Source organism: Oncorhynchus kisutch, linkage group LG17 (assembly GCF_002021735.2).
Source record: "Oncorhynchus kisutch isolate 150728-3 linkage group LG17, Okis_V2, whole genome shotgun sequence".
NCBI lineage: Eukaryota > Metazoa > Chordata > Actinopteri > Salmoniformes > Salmonidae > Oncorhynchus > Oncorhynchus kisutch.
In genome coordinates this window covers 79,489,370-79,501,840 of record NC_034190.2, presented here as the reverse complement: position 1 = coordinate 79,501,840, position 12,471 = coordinate 79,489,370, and the positions used below count along the sequence as shown (strand labels likewise).

The 12,471-nt window shown below is 47.0% G+C and overlaps 1 protein-coding gene across 6 annotated transcripts in view; it reads left to right on the top strand.

The window, feature by feature from the left end:
* Positions 1 to 12,471, top strand: part of LOC109907093 (1-phosphatidylinositol 4,5-bisphosphate phosphodiesterase eta-2) — a 228,799-nt gene that overhangs the window by 163,270 nt on the left and 53,058 nt on the right. For all 6 annotated transcript variants that reach the window (XR_004203738.1, XM_031794730.1, XM_031794731.1 and 3 more), the window contains exons 3-6: positions 1,447 to 1,690; positions 4,079 to 4,208; positions 9,160 to 9,330; positions 11,410 to 11,503. Coding sequence is in view for 5 of the 6 variants with exons in the window: in XM_031794730.1 (XP_031650590.1) it covers positions 1,447 to 1,690; positions 4,079 to 4,208; positions 9,160 to 9,330; positions 11,410 to 11,503 (639 nt within the window). In the remaining variant the exon portion in view is untranslated. The remainder of the gene's footprint in view (positions 1 to 1,446; positions 1,691 to 4,078; positions 4,209 to 9,159; positions 9,331 to 11,409; positions 11,504 to 12,471) is intronic.

The window sequence follows — 12,471 nt, the reverse complement described above, 5'->3', positions numbered from 1 at the left end:
ATTAAAGATGAGTAGGGGTGTTAACCCCGGTGTCCTGGCTAAATTCCCAATCTGGCCTGCAAACCATCGCGGTCACCTAATAATCCCCAGTTTACAATTGGCTCATTCATCCCCCTCCTCTCCGCTGTAACTATTCCCCAGGTCGTTGCTGCAAATGAGAATGTGTTCTCAGTCAACTTACCTGGTAAAATAACGGATAAAAAACAACTAGGGCAGCAGGTAGCCTAGTGATTTTAAGAGCATTGGGCCAGTAAACCGAAAGGTCCCTGGTTCGAATCCCAGATCCGACTAGGTGACAAATCGGATGTGCCCTTGAGCAAGGCACTTAACCCTAAATGCTTCTTAAATTCGCTCTGGATTAGATTTAGGAACTCCACCTTGCGTGGAAGCACATGTTTTCACTATACTTTTTTATCCCTCATTTAATCAAGTGATTGCACTATTTTGTCAGTTACCTGCATGTTGGCCTGAGAGTTGTTGAAGGTGGAATCTTATTCACAGCTGTAACGGCTCTCAAAGGTGATTCTTTTGATTCCTTTCCTTGGATTTGCTCCGTCAAGTGACTTCCTGATTCACTAAGTTTTAATAGACTACATTTGAAGTTCCTCTGGATTCTGAAGACATCAGCAATCAATCAATGTTTTGTTTTGTTTTTATTTGGAAGATTTTCACTAATTTCTTTCACTTTTCACTGAAAATGTGGAGTAGGTTGTGTAGGGAAAAAAATCCCAATTGATTCCCTTTTTGAATTTGGATTTTAGGGGAGAAAAAAATGTCAAGACTGGAAAGGGTGTGTAAACTCACTAGCGACTGTATTAAACCCATTTAATCTGTTTGGAGAAAAGAAGCTCAATGTTAATGAATTTCCTGTAAAATGTCATTACTATCCCCTAAGAGTTTCATCTTAATAACATAGCTCTCCGGGCACAGCAAGCTAAATCCTAGCAATTATTTTTTTTATGCCATATCATATTGCCTAAGTCTCATAATAAAGACTTCTAAGTTAAGCTTCCATCCCTCCCTTAGCTGCCCGCTGCCATTTCAGCCTCGTTATACACCAAACCGGGTTCAAATCATTCCAGTCCTTCCATCCCTCCCTTAGCTGCCCGCTGCCATTTCAGCCTCGTTATACACCAAACCAGGTTCAAATCATTCCAGTCCCACCAAATGGAATGAACTCAATATAATTTGAATATAAGGGTTATGTAAAAGGGTTTGCTCCGTCAAGTGACTTCCTGATTCTCTTAGTTTTAATAGGCTACGTTTTGAAGTTCCTCTGGTTTCCCTCGAATACTCTCCCCCCCCCCCCCCCCCCCCAGTCTTTTAACGTGTTCCAGTTGGCAATGTGGCAAAATGGTGGCGGTAAAGGCCCAAATTCAACGGTCAGAGTTTGTTTCACTGTTTCAGAGTGATGGTGAACTAACCATTTGCTTCCTCGTTCCCTAGTCTCCATCGACTCCATCCGAGAGGTGTGCGAGGGTAAGCAGTCTGAGATCTTCCAGCGCTACTCTGAGGGCAGCTTTGATCCCAACTGCTGTTTCAGCCTGTACTATGGGGAGCGCTTGGAGTCCCTGGACTTGGTCTCCAGTACGGGCGAGGAAGCACGCACCTGGATCACCGGCCTCAAGTACCTGGTGGCGGGCATCAGCGATGAGGACAGCCTGGCCAAGAGGCAGCGCACCCGTGACCAATATCCTTACCTGTGCATGTTTGGCTCTTTCTGGGCATGGGTTTAAGTCATTGGAGAGCAGGGTCAGGTTCATACACTGTAGCAAAACGTTTTTGCAACAGAAAAGGAGCGCTTGTAATTGGTCCCTCCCGGTTTCTTCCCTTGCCTTGTGAATACGACCCACAGGTCAATTGGATTTCTATTCAGGTCAGGAGAAGAATTAAAGTACCGTCTATATATTGTCTTTGTAGGTGTGTGTAATTGTACATGTATTCGTACCAAACTGTTCAGTACCGGGACCTCGGTTTGGTCCACACAATGAATACATAAAAAATAATAAGAATAAGAACACTAGGTGATATAAGCTATGCCTACATTGTGTAAATGAGTCAATCTGACCTGACACAACCATTTCAGGCTATTAATTTAAAAAATCATAATTAATACATGTTGACATCACCTCAGTATTCCTACCACCGGAGGGCAGTATTCAAGCAACCCTCTACATTCTGACCGCTCCAAATAAGTTACAGGAGCGATGGATATGTTTTATACCTGAGGATATGTACTCATTCTCCGTGGTTGACTAGAAATAAGGGGTTTCAACACCTCGTGAAAGTGCTCGAACCACGTTGCGAACTTCCCCCCGAGGGCTACAGAACTACTTCAGTGACAGCCCATCGCATTACCCCAGAGTGTGAACCGTGATACAGACACACCCCTTTATGAGAGTGCACATTTTTTTCTCTTTTGTAAGAGAACCTTATAGCATAGGCCTATACAATGTCTGTGCCATGTTTACATATGGATTTCACACGCATATTGGACTTTAATTTAGTGTTGTTAACTAATCGTGTGTTTTCATTCAAGAAAAACCAAAGTGTTATACCCGATGGTGAGCTCATCAGGCGTTATGACTCATGGTCATATATGGAGTCAGGAATACCAACACTCTTTCTAAAATGAAAAAATAATAACTACAGTAACTGTTGGCATGTCATTTTCCTGCTGTACTGAAACTGAATTGAACCATGACCCCAAAACCACAATACGTTCCGAACTGTGGGTTTATATTCCGAATATTCCGAATACGTTCCGAACTGTGGGTTTATATTCCGAATATTCCGAATACGTTCCGAACTGTGGGTTTATATTCCGAATATTCCGAATACGTTCCGAACTGTGGGTTTATATTCCGAATATTCCGAATACGTTCCGAACTGTGGGTTTATATTCCGAATACGTTCCGAACTGTGGGTTTATATTCCGAATACGTTCCGAACTGTGGGTTTATATTCCGAATATTCCGAATACGTTCCGAACTGTGGGTTTATATTCCGAATACATTCCGAACTGTGGGTTTATATTCCGAATATTCCGAATACGTTCCGAACAGTGGGTTTATATTCCGAATATTCCGAATACGTTCCGAACTGTGGGTTTATATTCCGAATATTCCGAATACGTTCCGAACAGTGGGTTTATATTCCGAATATTCCGAATACGTTCCGAACTGTGGGTTTATATTCCGAATATTCCGAATACGTTCCGAACTGTGGGTTTATATTCCGAATATTCCGAATACGTTCCAAACTGTGGGTTTAGATTCCGAATACGTTCCGAACTGTGGGTTTAGATTCCGAATACGTTCCGAACTGTGGGTTTAGATTCCGAATACGTTCCGAACTGTGGGTTTAGATTCCGAATACGTTCCGAACTGTGGGTTTAGATTCCGAATACGTTCCGAACTGTGGGTTTAGATTCCGAATACGTTCCGAACTGTGGGTTTAGATTCCGAATACGTTCCGAACTGTGGGTTTGGAGAACTGCTTCTCCCCTGCATTTTTTGGTGAGGACTTTTCAATACTTGAATCGGTTGTGAATAATTAATAATAATAACACACAGTGCATTTACTCTTACACACACACAAGTTATTTCTTTCCCCACACACAGACATGCGTACACACACTGCGGCTTCGGCGTGCCAGCGAGCTTGATGTGCTGATGAAAAGGTACATCCAAAAGCCTCCACCTGCTATCACATTGTCTCTGTCAGTCGCACACAGACGGCTTGTGTTAAAATAGACTCTGCTGCTGAGAGTAAGAGCTGTGTCAGAGAAACAGAAGATTTTGCCTTGTTTGACGACTGTTTTGGGCTCTGAACCGAGATGCACTTAGACGACCTATGCTAAAACATTGTGAACCACGCTAGCTGTACACTTTCTGTTGCAGTCTATACTTGATCAATCGATGACGTGATTAATCAGTCAATGTGACCACCTGTGCCTAGTTAATGGCAACAGATCTCTTACAAAGGACTATTTTAGAATAAAGTATAACCTAAGTAGGTTTTCACAGGGCTTGTTGTTGTGTGTGTTATCTATCCTTAACCCCTGGTTGGTTTGTACGTGGCTGAAGCAGACGTTTACCGAGGCAGATAAGAACGGCGATGGAAGCCTGAGCATCAGCGAGGTCTTGCACCTCTTACACAAGCTGAACGTCAACCTGCCCCGCCAGAAAGTCAAGCAAATGTTTAAGGTACACTACAGTCATATTTTGTGTGTGTGTGTGTGTGTGTGTGTTTTGAAGGTATTTTCTGACTTTATTGAACAGATAGCAAGGATCACAGTGGTGACAGAGGTTGGCGTCAAAGGGCCCGGATTCCAAAACATGCCAACAATGTAGACTTGTGCCAGAGGCTGCAGCGTTACAACTAGACCAGCCAGGACAATGCTACGGTCATATTTTAATAATTTCGGGTTTTAAAACATTTTTCATTACAAAGAATCTCAAAGCACTTAGAAGCTAAATAAACAAGCTATTAGATTTAGAAAGGCTACAGGCGGCTTTTATGGAGGGAAGGAGAGGAGAGAGAGAGACTAGTCAGTTGTACAACTAAAGGCATTCAACTGAAACGTGTCTTCCGCATTTAACCCAATCCCTCTGAATCAGAGAGGTGGAGGGGGGCTGCCTTAATCGGCATCCAATTCTCGGTGCCTGGGGAACAGTGGGTTAAATGCCTTGTTCAGGGGCAGAACGACAGATTCGGGGATTCGATCCAGCAACCTTTCGGTTACTAGTCCAACGCTCTAAATACTAGGACATGAGGGGAAGGAGGAGAGGGAGGGAAGGAGGAGAGGGAGGGAAGGAGGAGAGGGAGGGAAGGAGGAGAGGGAGGGAAGGAGGGAAGGAGGAGAGGGAGGGAAGGAGGAGAGGGAGGGAAGGAGGAGAGGGAGGGAAGGAGGAGAGGGAGGAGAGGGAGGGGAGGGAGGGAAGGAGGAGAGGGAGGGAAGGAGGAGAGGGAAGGAGGAGAGGGAAGGAGGAGAGGGAAGGAGGGGGAGAGAGCAAGAGGGAGGGGAGAGAGCAAGAGGGAGGGGGAGAGAGCAAGAGGGAGGGGGAGAGAGCAAGAGGGAGGGGGAGAGAGCAAGAGGGAGGGGGAGAGAGCAAGAGGGAGGGGGAGAGAGCAAGAGGGAGGGGGAGAGAGCAAGAGGGAGGGGGGAGAGAGCAAGAGGGAGGGGGAGAGAGCAAGAGGGAGGGGGAGAGAGCAAGAGGGAGGGGAGAGAGCAAGAGGGAGGGGGAGAGAGCAAGAGGGAGGGAGGGAGAGAGCAAGAGGGAGGGAGGGAGGGAGAGAGAGCAAGAGGGAGGGAGGGAGAGAGAGCAAGAGGGAGGGAGGGAGAGAGAGCAAGAGGGGAGGGAGGGAGAGAGAGCAAGAGGGAGGGGAGGGAGGGAGGGAGAGAGAGCAAGAGGGAGGGAGGGAGGGAGGGAGAGAGAGAAAGAGGGAGGGAGGGAGGGAGGGAGAGAGAGCAAGAGGAGGAGGGAGGGAGAGAGAGCAAGAGGGAGGGAGGGAGGGAGGGAGGGAGGGAGGGAGAGAGAGCAAGAGGGAGGGAGAGAGAGCAAGAGGGAGGGAGGGGAGAGCAAGAGGGAGGGAGGGAGGGAGGGAGGGAGAGAGAGCAAGAGCGAGGGAGGGAGGGAGAGAGAGCAAGAGGGAGGGAGGGAGGGAGGGAGAGAGAGCAAGAGGGAGGGAGGGAGAGAGAGCAAGAGGGAGGGAGGGAGGGAGAGAGAGCAAGAGGGAGGGAGGGAGGGAGAGAGAGCAAGAGGGAGGGAGGGAGGGAGAGAGAGCAAGAGGGAGGGAGGGAGGGAGAGCGAGCAAGAGGGAGGGAGGTTAGGGAGGGAGGGAGAGCAAGAGGGAGGGAGGGAGGGAGAGAGAGCAAGAGGGAGGGAGGGAGGGAGAGAGAGCAAGAGGGAGGGAGGGAGGGAGAGAGAGCAGGAGGGAGGGAGGGAGGGAGAGAGAGCAAGAGGGAGGGAGGGAGGGAGAGAGAGCAAGAGGGAGGGAGGGAGGGAGAGAGAGCAAGAGGGAGGGAGGGAGGGAGAGAGAGCAAGAGGGAGGGAGGGAGGGAGAGAGAGCAAGAGGGAGGGAGGGAGGGAGGGAGAGAGCAAGAGGGAGGGAGGGAGGGAGAGAGAGCAAGAGGGAGGGAGGGAGGGAGGGAGGAGAGCAAGAGGGAGGGAGGGAGAGAGGAAGGAGAGGGAGGGAAGGTGTGTTATCAGTGATAGCAGGGCTCAGTAGAGAGAACAGGGTGTCATGTAAGATGCAGACAAAATGTTAACAAATCAAAGTATTGAATCTACGTGGGTTGGTGGTTTAAAATAGTCCAAAACCCGTGGTATACTTTCCTTTCTGAGATATTTAGTGATCCTTTATCTTATGAAAGAGAAGATGGCCCTTTTGATGCCAATATGCTTCACTGAAACCATAAAGACTATGAAAATGACAATTACCCTTGATTTCTTAGCTAGCTTGGCACAGTCTGTGAGGATACACATCCTGTTCACCATGTTAGTATCCGCTCCAATAAAGGACCAGACCGCTTTCTCCAAATGAGCCAGTCATGGTGAATTAAAAGAGAATTGTGGCTTCATTATTTCACAACTTTTAAATGGAGTTAATTTAACAACCTCAGTCAACCTCAGGACTTGACCTTTTTCAAAGCTGTTCAAATGACTCACTTAGTGGGGATGTGTCGTCGTGACTGTTATGAAATTTTGGACAGATTTGTCACAGGAAACTATATAACAGGAAAGGCAATTGAGAGGCACCTAGAAATTGCTGTTGTGCCTTTTTTCATAATGACTCCTGGGCTCCTCCTCAATTCATCCTGCCTAGATTCTTTGTATCCTCTATCCTTGCCACCTCCTCTAAACACATTAGAGAAGGTCTGATGGAAGGGTCCTTGGACTCTTCACTTAGCAAACAGGCTATGCTATTAGCTACAAACTCCCAGCCAGGACACAGCCTAGTGGAGCCAGAGGGTCCTTTGACAGCCCTGCTAAGATTAGTGAGTTAGCAGTGTGTTATCATGTTGTTAGTCTGTTAGCGCTGGTGCCCATTGCAGTTCCTTCACCTCCAGCCTGTGGCGTAGCGAGCTGCACTAAGCCCTTCCCCCCCCTTGGGGGGTGTCACCCATATGGTGCGTAGGAAAACAGACGGCCTCCGGTGTAACACAAGATAACACACCAGGGACCAATCTGGACCTTGATGTTTGTGTGGGTGGGTGTGCGCATTCTTGCTACACTTAGTGTACCGTGTGAAGTCAATTTCTCCCTCGAGAGATTTGACTTCCTGTTCAGTGTTGAGACACAGTGTTGTTTCTGCCAGGTGCTCTTTTTGCCTCTCCGTTGAGCCGATGTTTGGGTCAACATTCAAATGTTATATGTTACATGCGCCGAATACAACAGGTGAAATGCTTGCTTACGAGCCCTTCCCAACGATGCAGAGGTAACAACAGAATATGAAGTAGTAACACAAGGAATCAAATACACAAGATTAGAGCTACAGTACCAGTCAAAGGTTTGGACACACCTACTCATTCAAGGGTTTTTCTTTATTTGGACTATTTTCTACATTGTAGAATAATAGTGAAGACATCAACACTATGAAATAACACATATGGAATCATGTAGTAACCCAAAAAAGTGTTAAACAAATCCAAATATATTTTCAAAGTTTCCACCCTTGGCTTGATGACAGCTTTGCACACTCTTTGCATTCTCTCAACCAGCTTCATGAGGTAGTCGCCTGGATTGCATTTCGAAAAACAGGTGTGCCTTGTTAAAAGTACATTTGTGGAATTTCTTTCCTTCTTATTGCGTTTGAGTCAATCAGTTGTGTTGTGACAAGATATGGGTGGTCTGCAGAAGAAGCCCTACTTGGTAAAAGACCAAGTCCATATTATTAAACTTTGAAAGTTTCTTCAAGTGCAGTCGCAAAAACCATCAAGCGCTGTGATGAAACTGGCTCTCAGAGGACCCAGAGTTACCTCTACAGAGGATACGTTCATTAGTTACCAGACTCAGAAATTGCAGCCCAAATAAATGCTTTACGTGAATCAGGCCTTCATGGTCGAATTGCTGCAAATAAACCACTACTAAAGGACACCAGAAGAAGAAGAGACTTGCTTGTGCCAAGAAACACGAGCAATGGACATTAGACCAGTGGAAATCTGCCCTTTGGCCTGGAGTCCAAATTTGAGATTTTTGGATCCAACTACCGTATCTTTGTGAGATGCAGAGTAGGTAAACGGATGATCTCTGCATGTGTGGTTCCCACCGTGAAGCATGGAGGAGGTGTGATGGTATGGGGGTGCTTTGCTGGTGACACTCTTGTGATTTATTTATAATTCAAGGCACACTTAACCAGCATGACTACCACAGCATTCTGCAGCGATACGCCATCCCATCTGGTTTGCACCTAGACCCACTATCATTTGTTTTTCAACAGGACAAAGACCCAAAACACACCTCCAGGCTGTGTAAGGGCTATTTGACAAAGGAGAGTGATTGATTGAGTGCTTCATCAGGTGACCTGGCCTCCTCAATCACACGACCTCAACCCAATTGAGATGGTTTGGGATGAGTTGGACTGCAGAGTGAAGGAAAAGCAGCCAACAAGTGCTCCCCATATGTGGGAACTCCTTCAAGACTGTTGGAGAAGCATTCCAGGTGAACTGGTTGAGAGAATGCCAAGAATGTGAAAAGCTGTCGATGCAAAGGGTGGCTACTTTGAAGAATCTAAAATCTAAACACTTTTTTGTTTGTTGGTTACTACATGATTCCATATGTGTTATTTAATAGTTTTGATGTCTTCACTATTATTCTACAATGTAGAAAATAGTCCAAATAAAGAGGTGTCCAAACTTTTGACTGTTACTTTATATACAGGATGTACCAGATCAGTGTTGAGAGGTACGAAGTATTTAAGGTAGATATGTACATGAAGGCAGGGTGAAGTGACTATGCATCAGGATAGATAATAAGGTATTTGAGGTAGATATGTACAAGTGTTTGGTTTTGTATGTGTGTGTGTGTGTGTGTGTGTGTGTGTGTGTAAATAGTATGTAGTCTTGTGAATATGCATAGTGAGTGCAACATAAGGTCAGTGCAGATAATGAATGGTTACCTGGACTAACTATTTCCACTCTTCTCTTCTTCCCAGGAGGCAGACACTGATGACAACCAGGGCACCCTGGGCTTTGAGGAGTTTTGTTCCTTCTACAAGATGATGTCGACACGCCGTGACCTCTACCTGCTCATGCTCACCTACAGCAACCACATGGACCACCTTGACACCAGCAACCTGGCCCGCTTCCTGGAGTTGGACCAGAAGGTACAGTGAGCAGAGCTGGAGTGTATGCAGGCAGCCAGACAGGCGCACACACACATACACACAGGTGCGAGCATGCATACACATCCGCGGGGTTACACACACTTCACATCCCCAGATATTGAAAAGGTATCCATAGGATGGTATCCACATGCCTCTGGGTTAACTCTTTGTCCTTTTTAAGTTTCCTCGTTGACTCCATTTTTTTTTGTAATTGCTTCACTCTGAGGCGAAAGCCTGATTTTTAAAGATTTGAGTCTCAATAATGGTAGCAGCAGGATACACTTGTCGGTACAATTTTACATTCCCCCCCCCCCCCCCCCCCCCCCTTCCTGCCTGTCAGAATTGTTCCATTCAACAGATTATGCATATGGCACACAATATTACTCTTGAATTGCAGTGAAAAGCTCAGCTTGACATGTTGACTCTTAAGCCTTGACAAAGACGTTTCAACCGTTATAGACCAAACGGAGAGAATAGACACTTGACTGGAAAAAAAGACAATCCCTTTTGTATACAAACATCCCATTTTGGAATGGTTATCCAATACATTTTGTCATTCTAAGTGCTATGCTAGTAACAGAGCCAATATAGCTTTATCTACAGTGTATAATGTTCAACTTATCAATGTGGAAAAGCTCTTGCAAGTTAGATGAGAGTTTTTTTTTTTGCTGACATCCCACTTAGCACGCAAGCTAACTAAACGAGGAGGAATCTTCTGTTGTGACTCACCCCCATAGAGACTCCGCTAGGTGACAGACCGACACAGTCGGTTAATGGATTTTCTATTAGGGCCTGAAACAAAGGCTTAATAGTGGTGTGTATGTGCAGACACAGACCCCTACAAGGCTATTAGAATTAGCAGTACCAATTCTAAAGGCTTTGGGTGTCTAAAATAACATACGATCACCTATCTAATGGTTCTGTTGTAAAAAATAATAATAGAGAGACTGTAAAAAATAAAAGGAGCAGTAGTGAATGAATTGGCTCTGTGCTTTATAACGAGCATGTGCTTTATAACGAGCATGTGCTTTATAACGAGCATGTGCTTTATAACGAGCATGTGCTTTATAACGAGCATGTGCTTTTTGGGCTAATTTGCAGTCAACAAAATGAATCGGGGATAAAATGCATTTGTTTTGGATCCCAGTTGATGTCTAGTCTGCCCATTTCAGAAGCTGGGGTATATTATTTGGGCTAATTGTGTTTGATGTTCCACAACTCCCTACTTTGTCGGGGAGGTTTGTGGTGGTTTAACGAGGTGAGTTATTTCAAACAGGATGCAGCTGGGCGGTCTCCAGCTCCTCTCCTCTCTACTGGCATCATTAGCTACAGCCTGCCTTGCTTTCTCTGATTAACTGTGTTTACTAGCTCTCTCTCGCTGTGTGTGCGTGCGTTAACTCTCCCATCTCATCACCATTTGCTGCCGCAGTACCCAAAGTGTCTCCACTCTACGCACTCGTTAGCCAAACACATTTTTCCACATTTACCCACTTCTTAAAAAGCCCTTTAGCCTCTCGTGATCGGGAATCGGGGCAAAACCATGGTCAGAAAGCAGTTTGATGTCAAATCACTAATGATTGTAAGTGACCAGGGGAAAGTGGCACAACCTTTTCGCTAGCTAGCTTCTCAATCTGTCCTTGAAACGCCAGTTTCCCATCTCTGTAAGTAGTCCAAGCTACTTAGCTAAAGCCTCTGTCTCCTAGTAGTGTGCAGCACTCAACTGGGGAGGGGGGGGGGGTTGACTGGCACTGCGACAAAGTGAGTGTCACTGCCCCTCCCCCCCCCACCCATTTTGGGTCAGCCTGACGAGGATTGACATGGATGGGTATCAGATCGACCAATCGGCCAGTTTAAAAAGTCAGCTGTCAGGCGGACAATTGGATTTTAGCACAGGGATGGGGGATATTAGCCGCATGTGAGGACATGTCTTCATTGGATTAACAGGAATTTATCTTCACCAACTCTCCCAATGTTTCCTGTTATGCAGAGGGATTTGATTATTAGTTACTGTAGTCAATCTGCATTTTTTAAAACTATTTGTTTATTGTGCGTTTGTTCTTGTCTTGTTCTGTTTTGTAGATGACGAAGGTGACCAAAGACCATTGCATTGAGATTGTGAACAAATTTGAGCCATGCCCCGAGAACCAGAAGCAAGGGGTTCTGGGTATTGATGGTAAGAGCTTGGTTCCACTTTCTATTGTCCTTTTATCAGTCGAATGTCGCATGTCTCTCCAATCCCATGTCTCTCCAATCCCATGTCTCTCCAATCCCATGTCTCTCCAATCCCATCCCCCGTCTCCAACGTCTCTCCAATCCCCTCCCCCGTCTCCGTCTCTCCAATCCCCTCCCCCGTCTCCAACGTCTCTCCAATCCCCTCCCCCGTCTCCAACATCTCTCCCATCCCATCCCCCGTCTCCAACATCTCTCCCATCCCATCCCCCGTCTCCAACATCTCTCCCATCCCCCGTCTCCAACATCTCTCCCATCCCCCGTCTCCAACATCTCTCCCATCCCCCGTCTCCAACATCTCTCCCATCCCCCGTCTCCAACATCTCTCCCATCCCCCGTCTCCAACATCTCTCCCATCCCCCGTCTCCAACATCTCTCCCATCCCCCGTCTCCAACATCTCTCCCATCCCCCGTCTCCAACATCTCTCCCATCCCCCCGTCTCCAACATCTCTCCCATCCCCCGTCTCCAACGTCTCTCCCATCCCATCCCCCGTCTCCAACGTCTCTCCCATCCCATCCCCCGTCTCCAACGTCTCTCCCATCCCATCCCCCGTCTCCAACGTCTCTCCCATCCCATCCCCCGTCTCCAACGTCTCTCCCATCCCATCCCCCGTCTCCAACGTCTCTCCCATCCCATCCCCCGTCTCCAACGTCTCTCCCATCCCATCCCCCGTCTCCAACGTCTCTCCCATCCCCCGTCTCCAACGTCTCTCCCATCCCATCCCCCGTCTCCAACGTCTCTCCCATCCCATCCCCAGTCTCCAACGTCTCTCCCATCCCATCCCCAGTCTCCAACGTCTCTCCCATCCCCCGTCTCCAACGTCTCTCCCATCCCCGTCTCCAACGTCTCTCCCATCCCCCGTCTCCAACGTCTCTCCCATCCCCCGTCTCCAACGTCTCTCCCATCCCCC